The sequence below is a fragment of the Centropristis striata genome, chromosome 14 (assembly GCF_030273125.1).
Source record: "Centropristis striata isolate RG_2023a ecotype Rhode Island chromosome 14, C.striata_1.0, whole genome shotgun sequence".
Classification (NCBI taxonomy): domain Eukaryota; kingdom Metazoa; phylum Chordata; class Actinopteri; order Perciformes; family Serranidae; genus Centropristis; species Centropristis striata.
The window spans coordinates 31891007-31909089 of record NC_081530.1 but is presented as its reverse complement, the minus strand read 5'-3'; the positions used below and the strand labels follow the sequence as shown (position 1 = coordinate 31909089).

The 18083-nt window shown below is 38.7% G+C and overlaps 5 gene segments (V, D, J or C); 3 read left to right on the top strand and 2 right to left on the bottom strand.

Annotated features, from left to right (window-relative positions):
* Positions 1 to 2111: 2111 nt before the first annotated feature.
* Positions 2112 to 3430, bottom strand: LOC131984364 (immunoglobulin kappa constant-like). The segment is given in 2 exon segments: positions 2112 to 3219; positions 3373 to 3430. Coding segments are annotated over 2 exon segments (399 nt in total).
* A 1576-nt stretch (positions 3431 to 5006) lies between these two features.
* On the top strand, positions 5007 to 5550 carry LOC131985174 (Ig kappa chain V region 3381-like). The segment is given in 2 exon segments: positions 5007 to 5075; positions 5183 to 5550. Coding segments are annotated over 2 exon segments (384 nt in total).
* A 4358-nt stretch (positions 5551 to 9908) lies between these two features.
* On the top strand, positions 9909 to 10402 carry LOC131984363 (Ig kappa chain V region 3381-like). The segment is given in 2 exon segments: positions 9909 to 9960; positions 10068 to 10402. Coding segments are annotated over 2 exon segments (387 nt in total).
* Positions 10403 to 11608: 1206 nt separating this feature from the next.
* On the bottom strand, positions 11609 to 14082 carry LOC131984362 (Ig kappa-b4 chain C region-like). The segment is given in 3 exon segments: positions 11609 to 12523; positions 13550 to 13601; positions 14038 to 14082. Coding segments are annotated over 3 exon segments (441 nt in total).
* A 140-nt stretch (positions 14083 to 14222) lies between these two features.
* Positions 14223 to 14850, top strand: LOC131984361 (Ig kappa chain V region K-25-like). The segment is given in 2 exon segments: positions 14223 to 14411; positions 14519 to 14850. Coding segments are annotated over 2 exon segments (423 nt in total).
* Positions 14851 to 18083: the final 3233 nt, after the last annotated feature.

Here is an 18083-nt window from a genome sequence, read left to right as displayed (position 1 = left end):
TAATGGCTATAAAACATAACATATTTTTGTTTCCAGCTATATATAGATAACAATGCAGTTTGCCTTGTTATCTGTGTTTTCATAATAATGGCATTCATTTAAAAAAAAAAAAAAGTTCTTGAAATATCCTGCAATAACACTCTACGGTTGAAATTGTAATTATTATTTGATCATTATTTGACTCAAATCACTGCTGTATATTAAAGTGTAAACGACAGCAAATATCATGTTCAGAAATGTGTACAGTGCACAACTAAAGAGAGAAGATATATATTTTCACAACATAGACTGCATACAGCATAGGTGGAGACAAAATAAGTTAGCAATTACTGTTACTGGATGCATAAACTAGATTATTTAAATATGAAAACAGCGTTTTTAATGAAACCATATCATATCATATTCACATGTTAGGGGTTTGTAACAAAAAAAAACTGTGAAAATCGGTTGAGAATTTAATGAGTTTGATTATTTTAATTGGGCAGGCACTTCATTCCTCACTGATACACAGAGGAGCGACCGACTTGTGGCTGCTAACGTGCTTCCATCGATTCAACGGGCAGCAACAGTCATGCGTCTAGCTTTAGCTAGCTAGCTACGTAGCTGGATGCGTGTTTGACTTTGCACTAACTAGTGAGCAGCAGTTAAACTTACCAGAGGAGTCACCTTCACTACGCTTCCTCTTCTCAGCTTCTTTTCGACGTCCACTTCGCGTTTGAATCCGACTTGGGGGAGATATTGGGGCCACTGCCTCCATTTTTCAGGCGGGATCAGAATGACGTTCACGTCGATCGTGTGTGTGTAAGCTATCAGCCGCCCGCTACCTTAAACCGGAACCTTCGGTTTTACTGTCTGCCTTCAAAATAAAAGCTCTAGAAGCGGAAAAAGAAGCGGCCCGCCAAAAGCACCAGAAAGAGACAAAGTCAGAAAACTGATTTTTGAAGGTAGTTCGCGGAGAAAAACTTTGAAGATAAAAAGTAAACCTTAAAGTAAAGCAAACAAAAAAAAAGGTTCTTAAAGGCTTAATAATGCATAATAAATTATGTATTAGCTTTGATAAAGCATTGTTCTCGCTTTAGATCCGGTAGCTGCAAAAAGCATAGTTAACTGTTAACAAGTGCATAGTTAACTTATAATAGATGAGCAATAAAGTATATTTTAATATCAATAAGCAACTAAAGAAGATTAATTTAGGCATGGCAAAGACATAATGGGTGTTTGCAATGCTATTATGAACAATTATAAGATACTCATGAGGCTTTAATTAATGTTCTTAAGCATTTGCAAACTGTTAACTAGTTTCTTATAAGCGCTTATAAATCTCTTATAGCCTGCTATTAACTGTATTATAATGCCATTATTAACACTTATATAGGCTTATAAACACACAATAATGTTAATAAGCATCTTGTAAGGACTTACAAGGGCCTTATTACTTGTTAATTAATGGTTATTACAAGGACCTTAATATAAAGTGTTACCAAAGATTTCACTATAATAAATCACTGAAAGGAAAGTGGCTAGCACAACTTTCATCTTTGTCGAAAATTTCAATTAAGGTTAACAATTTTTTCCCCTTCATGTTTTAGAAAATACCATGGTGTCAGTTCATTATAAATAAAAATCAGTGTCAACAGAATTATCCTGAATATGACTGAAAATCATTGAGAGGATTAAAGTTACATAGTTTTAGAAACACACTGAGAGGTTTTACTGAATGTGAACAAATAATGTATCAAAGTTAGACAGTAGTGGTTTATTGATGAGGGTTGGGATCAGGACTGGGAACACTGGTCTCTCAGGGTCTCTGAGAGTTATCAAAGAATTAAATAAATACATTTTAATAAACTTTAAAACAAACAAGCTTGTTTTTTGGGTTTAAAATGTCATATTTGATTAATGTTATATCACTTCATGCAGATGAGTCGCTGGTTTTTAATTACAATTTTGTGAATCCTTTCTATTGTTTAGATTTTTTCAGTTCAGATCTTCAGAATAATTAATAAATAACATTTAACGACAAACTGAACTTCACAGCTTCAAGGTCATGAATTAGTTTGAGCAGAGATTTTTGGGATTCACTATTGAAATGATCTCACTTTTTTCAACTAGTTTAATTAATTAACATAAAAATGGAAACAAAAACTCAAGAATAAACTCTTAAAACCACTGAAAAGTACTGTGGAGTGTATAGTTCTGGACTGGACTGTTATCTTATATATGTCACAGAAAGGAAGTCAAAAGACACTTTCATAATGCACATAATAAAATCTTTATTGCTTTAAAATGTTAAAAGCATAAACACAAGCAAGAACGAAGAGAGAGTTACAAAGTGCAGAACAATTGCCAACTGTACAATGCCTCACACGGGGCACCAATATGTAGGGATTTTAGGATGTCCAAAAATGTGTATGGATACCTCTTAACAGGACACCATTTATATTGGGAACATAGAATTAGAAATTAATGATGGATGATTTTGGGTAAAAATGATTATTTAATGACATATTAACTTAACAAATGGATCTTCAAGAGCATAAATGAATTAAATTTGATAGCTTTGTGATTTATATTCATTGAAATAGCTGCACCATGTCTACAGTGTTAAAACTATTAAAAATGTATCTGGAAAAAATGTACTTCTTACGATTGTCACTTTGGCACTTTAATCTGATTCATGCTCCTAATATATAACACTTGTAAAAGAAAGGAATTCAAGAGACCTGTCACTTTTATAATCTACGATGGAATTCTTTATTGTTTGGAAATATTAAAACGAAAAACACAAGCAAGAACAAGTTAATGTTGAAACATCATGAGAGAAACAGGGAAAGAGTGCAGACTGAGAGCAGTAGCAGAGTAAAACCAGTGAGTCAGATCAGGACTGGGGACACTGGTCTCTCCTCAGAGTCTCTGAGAGCGGAGTCTGGGAGCCCTGGGTGGCCTCACAGGTCACAGAGCCCACCTTCCTCCACTGGTCTGCAGAGAGCCTCAGGGTGCTGCTCCAGCTGTAGTGGCCGTCCTTCTCCAGCACCCCGGGGCTGCTGCTCTGCTCCCAGCTGATGCTGCTGCTGCTGCTGCTGCTGCTGCCGTCCACCTTCCAGGCCAGACTCCAGTCTGAGGGGAAGCCCTTGTTGGCCAGGCACATGAGCGTGGCCTTCCCCTGCTGCAGCTGCTCAGTGGAGGGGGGCAGCACCGTCAGGGTGGGACGGGCATCACCTAGGAGACACCAATCAGATTAGAGGACAGCGGGACCACACAGCTGTCAATCAACCAGCAGACACTTGGACACCTTTCCTGTGTGAGAGTTGATCTTCTCCTTTAAGGGGTTTCTGTCAGATGGTTTTTCTGCTCCACCAGTCACTCACTCACACATTGCTTCACTTCCCTTTAAGAAGCCTCTCATGCATATCAGCACAGAGAGAATCATGGTACAGAATGAGCTGAAATATATCAAACTACACTGGAAATAAAACAAGCAGGCAACATTTTTAAACTCTTATCGACAGCATGAAAAACCTGAACTACACATTATATAAGTACTTACATTTAAGTTTAATGAATACAGAAAATAAACTAGCAGTAATAAAATGTTGTTTGTGTGGATTTTAGTCATTATTTAGTAAACTGTTCAAATAATTTAAAGACTAAAACTGCAACAACACATGACACAATATAAAGATTAAGAAAAAATGTATTTCCAATCTTTATTTCCACTTTCTTCAATGTTAATTTATGAAGTTAATTCAACATAACAGTTATCATTGTGGTGGAAAACTAAACATCAAACAACATAATATGAATTATTTATACAATTTTATAACGATAATCTGTGCAGCAACTTTTTTAAATAAACATTTGACTTACTTCCAACATCCAGTCTGGTTCCTCCACCAAAAGTCCACCACAGTGATACAAATTCATTGAGCCGCCGTACAAAAACCTCTCACTGTAGAGAGACACGGCTCTCTGACTTTGTCTGACTGAACTAAACCTACAAGCCCTCAAGATGAAACATTACCACTGAAGATGGAAATTATGATTTATCCAGTGATTTAAAAACATTTTTTTCATTAAAAGAAGTTTTTGAAGTTATGTTGCTGAAGTCAACTTTGTCTCTGAGTGCCAAATCTTTGTCAAAAACTTATCAACAAAAATGATAAAGCAGCTATCTTTTTCCTGGACTGTGTAATATATAAAAACAGAAAGTCTGGTGGAAAGTCCAACATCCAGTCTGGTTCCTCCACCGAACGTGTACCACAGTGATACAAACTCATTGAGCCGCCGTACAAAAACCTCTCACTGTAGAGAGACACGGCTCTCTGACTCTGACACAAACAAACTCACCAAGATAGGTCTCTGTTAGAAGATTTTACAGATAACATGAAAACTGATGACAACAGATTTCGAAATACACATTTTTATACAATACAGTATATTTGTTTTATTTTACAGACATTAAATTAGCTTAGATTGACTTCATAGGAAAAGTGTCTTTGGCTTCTCCAGGTACATACAATGCCTTTAACACAGCACACCTTAAAAACAGACAATACACAGAATCATATAATTACAATTGTACTAATGGGCAGGTAGCAGCCAATAAGTTATACAAATAATACATTCAAGTATCAAGTGTCTGATGCAGTCATCCTGTGATCAACACCTATATGTAACAGGTAATAACAGACTTTTTATAGTTGTTCCGGTCAGCTCTTTGAATTGTAAATTGAAACATTTTGATACCAAGTTTTTCAAGTAGCAAAACCGAATAAAAACTGCATTTAAACATCCTGAAACAATACTCTGATGATGCTGATTATCAATGGATCAATCAGTTTATCAGAGTAATCCAGGTCCCTGTTGGAGTCAGTCAGAGCATTTCCATAGAGAGCCACTTTGCATCAGCAGCACCATGCTCCAGTGCTCTGGGAGAGTTTATAGTCCTGAGAGTTGAACACTGGATGACTGACAGCTGTCCTTCATGACAACAGAAGCCACAGAAATCCTCCTCATCAGAAACATGACTTTGATCTGCGTCCTCATCTGGACTCTCCTCTGCTGCTGCTTCACAGGTAAAGTCCAGAGAATCAAACTCCTCTCCTCTATGAACATCCGTCCCTCTGAAATGAAGCCGACAAAACCATGACGCTGCTTTATGTTTCTGTCTCTGTGTCCTCAGAGTCCAGAGGACAGGTCACAGTGACTCAGCCTGGAGCAGTGAGCTCTGCTCCGGGAGGCTCCGTCTCCATCAGCTGTAGGATCAGTCAGGATGTTTATTATGGGAGCAACCTCCACCGTTTAGCCTGGTACCAACAGAGAGATGGAGAAACTCCTAAACTGCTAATTTACTATGCTAGCACTCGTCAGTCAGGGACTCCAGATCGTTTTACAGGCAGTGGATCAAACTCTGACTTCACTCTGACCATCAGTGGAGTTCAGACTGAAGATGCAGCAGTTTACTACTGTCAGAGTGGTCACTATCCCAACAGTCAGTGGGTGTTCACACAGTGAAAAAGCGTCGTACAAAAACCTCCCTCAGTCAGCAGAACAGAAACTGAACTGACTGCTGCAGCTGGAAGCTACTGACACACTTCACTGAACACACACACACACACACACACACACACAGACACACACACACAAAATAGTCACTGGTCGAAGCTCACTGGTCAAATAAACCGATACACATGCTGAAGCCAACAGGATGAAATTGAAAAAAGAATTGTTGTTAAGTGCCATGTTCTGCATATGAAATTAATAGTTTGTCCCATAAATTGAATCACTTATCTTTCATGTCTGTAAAGGCTTGTGTGAGTGACAGACAAATGTTTTGCATTTAGGCTAATTACTGACATGTCTACATATTCATATATAATCTCTTTTTGTAGATCTCTTTTTTGAGTTGGAGCCAAATGCAGGAGAATGCAGCAAACTGGAACTTAAAAAAAGGAGGCAAAACAAACCTGAGTCCACTGAAAGTTTGGACTTAAATACAAACTGATCTGATGAGGGGATGAAGTGCAGGTGGAGGAAAAGCTCAGGTGAGGGACTTGAGGTGAAAACAAGCAGGGAAGTGATTGGCTGTAAAAAAAAACAAAAAAAACTCTGGGTGCAGGGAAGAACGATGAGGCTGATTGAGAGCAGGTGTGTGGATGGGCAAAGGAGGGAACACCCAACAAATAGAAAACCCAAAACTATAGGATGGATCATATTTGTTGGTTTTGTACCTCCTTGTCTGCCTCAAGGAGTGTCGAGGGAGGAGAAGACACGGGGCTAAATGACGTCATATTCTTGGGGTAAAACACAACTGGAGCTGTGAAGTTTGAGGGTTACAGCACATGGTGCTAGAAATAAAAGGATGGTTTCTGCCCAGGTGCTCATGGGGGTGCTGGGCCTGACAGAACCAAGGGGTTCTATGATTGTGTACCACTGCTTATTAATAGTGTTTCTCATGGAGAATCAGGGACTCCAGATAATTTTACAGGCAGGTTTATCAAACGCTGACTTCACTCCAGGGCTATATAAATAAACCAACAATTTGTGAAATAATTAAAGAAATGTATTCAATTCATTGCAGACATTATTATGTTATTTCATTACATATATTGTGTAATTTTATACATTTTCACTACATTACTTTGTTGGATATTATTTTATTTCATTATAAACTCACTTTTATTAAAAAATGTCTTAACGGCATTGTTCCCAGTGACACTTTAATTTAAAAAACAAAACATATGAAGTATCTTATCTCATCATAAAGAATATGTGTGATCTAATCTTATTAATATTATCGATGAAATGTCAGAAAAATGTTAAAAATCTCTGTTTTAATTTCCCACAGCACAAACACATGAATTCAAATGTGTTGTTTTAATAAACCCACACGCTTAAATATATGTAAATATGAGTCTATGACCATATATGACAAAGAAAAGCATTAATATTCATATTTGAAATAACAGAACTGTTTGGCATGTTTTGATGCAATATATTACACTCAAATGAAGACATTTTTTACTCATGAAAGTAGATTTGAATGTTTCCAAAGACATTGAAGTTTAAAGGTGTATTTTCACTGGAGTTGATTAGAGTCAGATCTAATTTATATTATCTTACCTATAAAATGTGAAAAATAATAAAACATTGCCTGTTATAATTTCCCTCAGCCCAAACAGATGAATTAACATTTACTAAAACAACAGTCTGTACACATTTAAATATAAGTTTATGTGCGTATATGACAAATAAAAGCATTAAATCTTTTAAATTGGAGAAGCTGGAACCAGCAGATATTTGAGGTAAAATGACTAAAATAATTATTTGATGATTAAAAACAGCTGCAACGAGTCGATTAATCTGCTAATTGTTGCAGCTCTATTCTCACACATCACACGAGGACTCTGAGGAAAGAAACACACTTTTCTCTGATTAACAGCAAATCTCAATTAAAGCTGGTCTTCTTCTTCTCCTTGTGGAAGACTTTTCCATCTGCCTGCTTCCTAAAGCTCAGTCTGACGTCGTCATTCAGCCCCTGGTCCTTCAGCTTCTGTTGGAGCTGAGAAACATTATTACTCACACAGAGAGATTACATCCTGCATTGTTATTTACATTACATCCTCTTTTTGAGTTTTTTCTTTCCCTCAGGTGATAGTTTGTGACTTTCCCTGTTTCTTCTCCTGTAAACGCTCCAGCTTTTCTGACATTGCTGGATTGTATTTGGACATTTTCACAACCGTCACTAAGAGAAGAAAGTCCGACAAGCTTTGAGCTCTGAGCAACAAGGTGAAACGGTGTGAGTACGTCATTTGTAAATCTGACACCAGGTACCCTCAGAGTTTAGCAGGAGGAGTCATTTTTTCTCCTTTTCCGTAACTCAAAAAACAATAGGAGCGTTGCTGGCTGAGGATTAAACAGTGTGGGACAGCCCACTCCCAACTTAATATCTCCAAGATCAAAAGACACACATATGTCTGCTCCAAGGTTAGCTGCTAACTAGCAAACATGAGCTATCTAACGAGTGTCTAGCTGTTAGATGAGATAACCCAAACCAGATTTAACAGTTATGGTTCCTGTCAACTAGTATTCTTACCACTACTAGTGCACAACTAGTCCATCAAACTATGCTGCTGGAAGCATATGGCCCTGGAAGCTTGACAGGCATAGCAACAGTAACTGCAGCCTTCCAGGACCTGCTGCTGAGGAGCATCCCCAGAGCATGATGCTGCCACCACCATGCTTCACCCTGGAGATGGTGCGTTTGTGGTGATGTGCAGTGTTTGATGTTCGCTAAACATAGCGTCTAGTCTGATAGCCAAAAAGCTACATTTTTGAAAAATGTGCTTCCAATTGACCTTGGACTCTCCCACATACATTTGGGCAAATTCCAGGCAAGATTTCATGAGCATATTTTCTGTCCCATACAGCTCCGAGTGGTGAAGAACCAGGCAACAGTTGCTGTATGTGCAGTCTCTCCCATCTGAGCCACTGAAGCTTGTAACTCCTTCTGAGTGGTCCAAGGTGTCTTGGTGACCTCCCTCACCAGTCTTCTTCTTGTTCAGTCACTCAGTTTGTGAGGATGGCCAGCTCTAGGCAGATTTAAACAAGCGCCAGCTCTTGTCTGAAACAAGGAAATATCATTAAAGGGAGAAAACATCATTCTGGACAGAGAGGGCCATCTGCACAATGGGGGAGGCCGGAAACAAAGCAGCTGCTTTTGCAGCAGCATCAGCAGTTGAATTTCCATGTGACATTGGATCGGTGGAGCCTGTATGAGCTTTGCATTTACATACTGCAAATGATGCTGAAAGAGTAACGCAGACAAGAGGTTAATGATGAGAGGTTTATGAGCAATCGGTTTGCCTGTAGAAGTAAGAAAACCATGTTTTTTCCCCAAAGCATGAAAGTTATGACACATTAAATGCATATTGAGAGTCACTGTAGACTGTGATGTTCTGTCCTGTTACTAAAATCAAAGCAAGTGTTAATGCTAATATATAAAATTCAGCTGGCTGTGCAGAAAGGTAGTTAGGCAGTCTTGCACTTTCAACTATACAGTGTCAACCACCTCCAGACAGGACTGTGGTTCTCCATCATCAACTGTAGGAAGCAAAGTTGATGAGTTAAGGATGGTACAGAGTTTCTAGGTGACATGAGCCTCAGTCAGCAGGACATTTTCCAGTGCAGTAACCGTGCTGGTGTTAAATGGGCTGTTTTTGCCTGGAGAATAACAGCATAATGATACATGAACAGTTGTACATGTAAGTTCATTGACTGTCGCCTCAACGTGCTAGGCTTGCTCTTGGTACTGATATGTTAAGTTCTAGTCTCTCGTCATATCTGCATGTTGGTCAGTCCTGTTAGTGTTGAGAAGCTGATTTGCTGTAATCTGTGCCAGTGTGATCAGTTGTTGATAGATTTGGAGGTGATAAACAGACTAGCAGTCTGTTGTTTTTTTAATAATAAGATTGATTATCAAATTGTGCTCACAGAGGTAATGATCTGAGATTTTATTAAAATTCAAACAGATCGCACAATTAAAAAACATCTCTCAGTATAACTTACAAACATACCAATAAATATATACTTGGAAAAGATTTGCATGAAAATGTCTTTATTATAAGAAAATAAATGCCAGCATCAACATACATTAAAACATATCACTATTGAAATCTTTTAGTGTAATGAGAGAGAAAGAGTTGCTGAGAGTAGAAGCAGAGTAAAACATGTGAGTCAGTTCAGGACTGGGAACACAGTCAGAGCATTTCCATAGAGAGCCACTTTGCATCAGCAGCACCATGCTCCAGTGCTCTGGGAGAGTTTATAGTCCTGAGAGTTGAACACTGGATGACTGACAGCTGTCCTTCATGACAACAGAAGCCACAGAAATCCTCCTCATCAGAAACATGACTTTGATCTGCGTCCTCATCTGGACTCTCCTCTGCTGCTGCTTCACAGGTAAAGTCCAGAGAATCAAACTCCTCTCCTCTATGAACATCCGTCCCTCTGAAATGAAGCTGACAAAACCATGACGCTGCTTTATGTTTCTGTCTCTGTGTCCTCAGAGTCCAGAGGACAGGTCACAGTGACTCAGCCTGGAGCAGTGAGGTCTGCTCCGGGAGGCTCTGTCTCCATCAGCTGTAGGACCAGTCACAATGTTTATTTTAATACTTGGAGTAAACATCTTTTAGCCTGGTACCAACAGAGAGATGGAGAAACTCCAAAACTGCTTATATACTTTGCTAGCACTCGTCAGTCAGGGACTCCAGGTCGTTTTACAGGCAGTGGATCAAACTCTGACTTCACTCTGACCATCAGTGGAGTTCAGACTGAAGACGCAGCAGTTTACTACTGTCAGAGTGAACTTCTAATCAACAGTCAGCGGGTGTTCACACAGTGAAAAAGCGTTGTACAAAAACCTCCCTCTGTCAGCAGAACAGAAACTGAACTGACTGCTGCAGCTGGAAGCTACTGACACACTTCACTGAACACACACACACACACACACACACACACACACTCGATTGACTTTTAACCTTTTATAAACACACACAAATATATTTATGTATCCCGAAAGGTACAGCATGCTAAAAAAATATGCTGAAAGCAAAATATGGCAAACTGAGGCCCAAAAAGACACGAGATGAATGTAACATGACTCAGTAAAACTAACAGCATGTAGTGTCCAACTTAACATGTGTCAAGGTTTAACTAAGCAGCTCAACACAAAATGATTGACCTAATCATCACAACAGGTACATTGTACAAAAGGTTGGTCATTTAAATGAGATCCTTCACACTTAACGTCAATAGTCTCACACAGTGTAACTGTCTAATCTCACATGGGGATAATAAAGGCTCACAGAAACATTCTCTTCTACTTAGTTAGATGAAAACAGGGTGATACAACAAATCAATTAAAACAAACAATAAATAAAGTGTGCATGTGCTATGAGGTAATGCGAGGGCCGAGGGGAAGGAGTCTCTCTGTGACATCTGAGACTGATCGTCTCCATGGTAACTCATTCACACTGACAGTAACTACAGATTAATGTGTTATTATCGAGATTACTTTGACAGTTCCAAAAAATAATATCACAATATTAATTAAGCTGTATGTTTTGAAATTACTTTAGTTTTAGAAACACACTGAGAGGTTTTACTCAATATAAATCATCTAACAAAGTTAGACAGTAGTGGTTTAATCATGAGGGTTAGGCTCAGGACTGGGAACACTGGTCTCTCAGGGTCTCTGAGAGTTACCAAAGAAGAAGAAAAAGAAAAAATGTCCAGGCTTGATTTTTCTTTGTGTAAAATGTCATCTTTGATTCAGTTCAGATCTTCAGAATAATTAAAAGGTAACATTTAACACCAAAGTGAACATTACATGTTCAAGGTCATGAATTAGTTTGAGCAGAGATCTTAGGTATTCACTATTGAAATGATCTCACAGTTTATAACTAGTTTACTTAATTAACATAAAAATGGAAACAACAATTCAAGAGTAAACTCTTAAAACCACTGAAAAGTCTGGACCTGAATGTTTTATCTTATACATATATGTGGCACAGAAAGGGAGTCAAAAGACACATTCATAATACACATTATCAAATCTTTATTGCTTTAAAATATTGAAAGCATCAACACAAGCAAGAACAAAGAGAGAGTTAGAAAGTGCGGAACAATTGCCGACTGTACAATGCCTCACACGGGGCACCAATAGGTAGGGATTTTAGGATGTCCCAAGATACGTGTATGGATAACTCTCAACAGGGCACCATTCATATTGGGAATATAGGATTAAAAATTAATGATCGATGATTTGGGGTAAAAATGCAATTTTAATGACATATTCACTTAACAAATGGACCTTCAAGAGCATAAATGAGTTAAATTTGATAGTTTTGTGATTTATATTCATTTAAATAGCTGCACCATGTCTACAGTCTTAAAACCTTGGCACTTTAACCTGATTCATGCTCCTAATATATAAGACATGTAAAAGAAAGGAATTCAAAAGACCCATCACTTTTATATTCTACGATGGAATTCTTTATTGTTTGAAAATGTTAAAACTAACAACACAAGCAAGAACAAGTTAATGTTGAAAAATCATGAGAGAAACAGAGAAAGAGTGCAGACTGAGAGCAGTAGCAGAGTAAAACCAGTGAGTCAGATCAGGACTGGGGACACTGGTCTCTCCTCAGAGTCTCTGAGAGCGGAGTCTGGGAGCCCTGGGTGGCCTCACAGGTCACAGAGCCCACCTTCCTCCACTGGTCTGCAGAGAGCCTCAGGGTGCTGCTCCAGCTGTAGTGGCCGTCCTTCTCCAGCACCCCGGGGCTGCTGCTCTGCTCCCAGCTGCTGCTGCTGCTGCTGCTGCTGCTGCTGCTGCCGTCCACCTTCCAGGCCAGACTCCAGTCTGAGGGGAAGCCCTTGTTGGCCAGGCACATGAGCGTGGCCTTCCCCTGCTGCAGCTGCTCAGTGGAGGGGGGCAGCACCATCAGGGTGGGACGGGCATCACCTAGGAGACACCAATCAGATTAGAGGACAGCGGGAACACACAGCTGTCAATCAACCAGCAGACACTTGGACACCTTTCCTGTGTGAGAGTTGATCTTCTCCTTTAAGGAGTTTCTGTCAGATGTTTTTTCTGCTCCACCAGTCACTCACTCACACATTGTTTCACTTCCCTTTAAGAAGCCTCTCATGCATATCAGCACAGAGAGAATCATCGTACAGAATGAGCTGAAATATATCAAACTACACTGGAAATAAAAGAAGCAGGCAACATTTTTAAACTCTCATCAGCAGCATGAAAAATCTTAACTACACATTATATAAGTTCTTAAATTCAACATGAATAAATACAGAAAATAAACTGACAGCAATTAAATGTTCTTTGTGGGGATTTCAGTCATCATTTAGTAAACTCTTCAAATAATTCAAAGACTCAATCTGCAACAACACATGACACAATATAAAGATTACAAAAAAATGTACCTTTATCTCGACTTTGTTCAAAGTTACTCCATGAAGTTAAATCACCATAGCAGCATTTATTATTGTGGTGGAAAACTAAACACTAAACAACACAATTTTAATCAATTACACAATATTATTTAAAAAATTGTGCAGAAAGTTTTTTTTTTTTAAATAAACATTTGACTTACTTCCAACATCCAGTCTGGTTCCTCCACCAAAAGTCCACCACAGTGATACAAACTCATTGAGCCGCCGTACAAAAACCTCTCACTGTAGAGAGACACGGCTCTCTGACTTTGTCTGACTGAACTAAACCTACAAGCCCTAAAGATGCAACTTTACCACTGAAGATGGAAATAATCATTCATCCTGTTATTTAAAAACATTTTTTTTCATTAAAAGTAGCTCTTGAAGTTATGTTGCTGAAGTCTCTGACTGCAAAATCTTTGTCAAAAACTCACAAATTAAAGTGATAAAGCAGCTATCTTTTTCCTGGACTGTGTAATATATAAAAACAGAAAGGCAGATGGCTAAAATTATTAAAAATGTAAGATATTTGACTCACTTCCAACATCCAGTCTGGTTCCTCCACCGAACGTGTACCACAGTGATACAAACTCATTGAGCTGCCGTACAAAAACCTCTCACTGTAGAGAGACACGGCTCTCTGACTTTGACACAAACAAACTCACCAAGATAGGTCTGTTAGAAGATTTTACAGATAACATGAAAATGAATAACAACACAATGCCACAGATTTCCAAATGCAGATTTTTATTCAATACAGTATATTTATTTCATTCTACAGACATTAAATTAGCTTAGATTGACTTCATTGGAAAAGTGTCTTTGGCTTCTCCAGATACATCCAATGCCTTTAACACAGCACACCTTAAAAACAGACAATAAACATTATATTATCTATAACATTGTACAAATGGGCAGGTAGCAACCAATGAGATATACAAATAATACACGGGTGCAAATAAAATAACAAGTGTCTGATGCAGTCATCCTGTGATCAACACCTATATGTAACAGGTAATAACAGACTTTTATAGTTGTTTCGGCCGGCTTTTGGGACCCTGAATCGAACATTTTGATACCAAGGTTTTCAAGAAGTAAAACCAAATAAAAACTGCATTTAAACATCCTGCATCTGATGATGCTGATTATCAATGGATCAATCAGTTTATCAGAGTAATCCAGGTATCTGTTGGAGTCAGTCTGAGCATTTCCATAGAGAGCCACTTTGCATCAGCAGCACCATGCTCCAGTGCTCTGGGAGAGTTTATAGTCCTGAGAGTTAACACTGGATGACTGACAGCTGTCCTTCATGACAACAGAAGCCACAGAAATCCTCCTCATCAGAAACATGACTTTGATCTGCGTCCTCATCTGGACTCTCCTCTGCTGCTGCTTCACAGGTAAAGTCCAGAGAATCAAACTCCTCTCCTCTATGAACATCCGTCCCTCTGAAATGAAGCCAACAAAACCATGACGCTGCTTTATGTTTCTGTCTCTGTGTCCTCAGAGTCCAGAGGACAGGTCACAGTGACTCAGCCTGGAGCAGTGAGGTCTGCTCCGGGAGGCTCCGTCTCCATCAGCTGTAGGACCAGCCAGAATGTTTATGGTTGCAGCAGTGCTTACTGTTTAAGCTGGTACCAACAGAGAGATGGAGAAACTCCTAAACTGCTTATTTACTATACTAGCACTCGTCAATCAGGGACTCCAGATCGTTTTACAGGCAGTGGATCAAACTCTGACTTCACTCTGACCATCAGTGGAGTTCAGACTGAAGATGCAGCAGTTTACTACTGTCAGAGTTTTCACTATCCCAACAGTCAGTATGTGTTCACACAGTGAAAAAGCGTCGTACAAAAACCTCCCTCAGTCAGCAGAACAGAAACTGAACTGACTGCTGCAGCTGGAAGCTACTGCAGAGACTGACACACTTCACTAAGCACACTCACACACACAAACTTGAATTATAAAGACAATAAAAATGCAAAATTTAGACTATAGTATCTCTAAACATCTGGATCATTTGCTGATTTTTCGAGGTGTCAACAGTGTCCACTTGTGTCCAACTGGCTCCCAAAGATCAAAAGTCCGACCTTCAGTGGCACCGTCAGCTTTGTGTTTAAGTCGATAGTGCAATAAAACCAACACGCTGTGATTATAAGATGTTTCTCAGCCCTCAGTGATAACATCCTGTAAAAGCTCAGTGATACAGGAGAGTGTCTGACCATGTCAAGCTCTAATACTGACCACATATATCTTGAACTGGGTTTTTATTTAATTGGGATCCAGACAGAGAGAAAGAACTATGATCTGATCAAGGGCCTGCTCTAAGGCCATACAGCAGCCGTCTGAACCAGCTGGGAGTGATTCATTAAATGTAAATGGTGAAACAAAAATCTGAATGGACAAAATAAATGTCTGAAGTATCGTCTTCATGTTAGGGTGAGGCACAGTGGGACAATGTTTAACCATCAACCTCAAGTGGGACGAACAGAAGTCAATCAAACGCTTCACATGGTGCTCAAAAGTCAATGCCTCATCAAAAGTGACACCTAAAGTATTTTCATTTAAAAAAAAATAGTTTTTTGTAAGATAATTTTCTTGTGTTTCTGAAAAACATACACTGATGATGTCGATTGCTAAAATTTTGAAAAAAAAAAAAAAATCATACAGTTGGAAAAAAACAGTTTGTTTGTCTTCATTTCTAGTTTATAATTAAATATTTAACCCAATTTAGAATAGAAAAAGATTTGGTCTCAAGATTTGTCTCTTTGTGCCTCTTTGTTCTTGAGGTTTTTGCAGAAACTCTTAAATGATTTTCATATTTCTTTATGCTGATGATATATTTTTTCAAAACTACATTTAGAATTCTGTAACATTATTTAAACATCATTTTCAACATGACCTTCCCTCTTCCTTTGTTTCCACCTTTAATCCTAACTGCTTTATTATTCCACTGCACAATGAAGACGTATCATTTTAATCTCTGATTTCATAACATGTTCTGCTAGGAACTGGAAGATATCTGTCATTTTACTCTAAATTAGTACAGCATGAGCATTTCCATAGAGAGCCACTTTGCATCGGCAGCACCATGCTCCAGTGCTCTGGGAGAGTTTATAGTCCTGAGAGTTGAACACTGGATGACTGACAGCTGTCCTTCATGACAACAGAAGCCACAGAAATCCTCCTCATCAGAAACATGACTTTGATCTGCGTCCTCATCTGGACTCTCCTCTGCTGCTGCTTCACAGGTAAAGTCCAGAGAATCAAACTCCTCTCCTCTATGAACATCCGTCCCTCTGAAATGAAGCCGACAAAACCATGACGCTGCTTTATGTTTCTGTCTCTGTGTCCTCAGAGTCCAGAGGACAGGTCACAGTGACTCAGCCTGGAGCAGTGAGCTCTGCTCCGGGAGGCTCCGTCTCCATCAGCTGTAGGACCAGTCAGAAGGTTTATTTTTCCAACCCAAACCACCATTTAGCCTGGTACCAACAGAGAGATGGAGAAACTCTTAAACTGCTTATTTACTATGCTAGCACTCGTCAGTCAGGGACTCCAGATCGTTTTACAGGCAGTGGATCAAACTCTGACTTCACTCTGACCATCAGTGGAGTTCAGACTGAAGATGCAGCAGTTTACTACTGTCAGAGTTATCACTGGATCAACAGTCAGAATGTGTTCACACAGTGAAAAAGCGTCGTACAAAAACCTCCCTCAGTCAGCAGAACAGAAACTCAACGGACTGATGCAGCTGGAAGCTACTGCAGAGACTGACACACTTCACTGACCACACACACACACACACACACACACACACACACACACACACACTGACACATACACACACACACACACACACACACACACACACACAAATTATTGACTTTTAACTTTTATAAACACACACAAATATATTTATATATCCCGAAAGATGTTGCATGCTCAAAAAATATGCTGAAAGCAAAACATGGCAAACTGAGGCCCAAAAAGAAACAACAGATGAATGTAACATGACCCAGTAAAACTAACAGCATGTAGTGTCAAACTTAACATGTGTTAAGGTTAACTAAACAGCTCAACACAAAATGATTGACCTAATTATCACAACAAAAGACATATTGAAAAAAAGGTTGGTCAGTTGAATAAGATCCTTCACACTTATAGTGAATAATCTCACACAGTGTAACTGTCTAATCTCACATGGGGATAATAAAGGTTCACAGAAACATTCTCTTCTACTTAGTGGGATCAAAACAGGGTGATACAACAAATCAATTAAAACAAAGAATAAATAAAGTGTGCATGTGCTATGAGGTAATGCGAGGGGCGAGGGGGAGGAGTCTCTCTGTGGAATCTGAGACTGAACGTCTCCATGGTAACTCATTCACACTGACAGTAACTACAGATTACGGGGGTCATACTCACAGAACATGCATTTAAAAAATCATTGCTGTTAACATGAATTTGCATTAATGTGTTATTATTAAGATAACTTTGACAGCTCCAAAAAATAATATCACAATATTAATTGGGGTGTACATTTTGAAGTTACTTTTGTTTTAGAAACACACTGAGAAGTTTTACTCAATATAAAAAATGAAGCAAAGTTAGACAGTAGTGGTTTATTTATGAGGGTTAGGCTCAGGACTGGGAACACTGGTCTCTCAGGGTCTCTGAGAGTTTCAAAGAAAAAAGAAAAAATGGCCAAGCTTGATTTTTTTGTGTGTAAAATCTCATTTTTGTTTCATGTTACATCACTTCATGAAGATGATACGCTGACTTTTATTTCCAATTTTGTGAATCTTTCTATTATTTAGATTTTTTTCAGTTCAGATCTTCAGAATAATTAAAAGGTAACATTTAACACCAAACTGAACATTACATGTTCAAGGTCATGAATTAGTTTGAGCAGAGATCTTTGGTATCCACTATTGAAATGATCTCACAGTTTTTAACGAGTTTAATTAATGAACATAAAAATGGAAACAACAATTCAAGAGTAAACTCTTAAAACCACTGAAAAGTACTGTGGACTTTATAGTTCTGGACCTGAATGTTATATCTTATACATG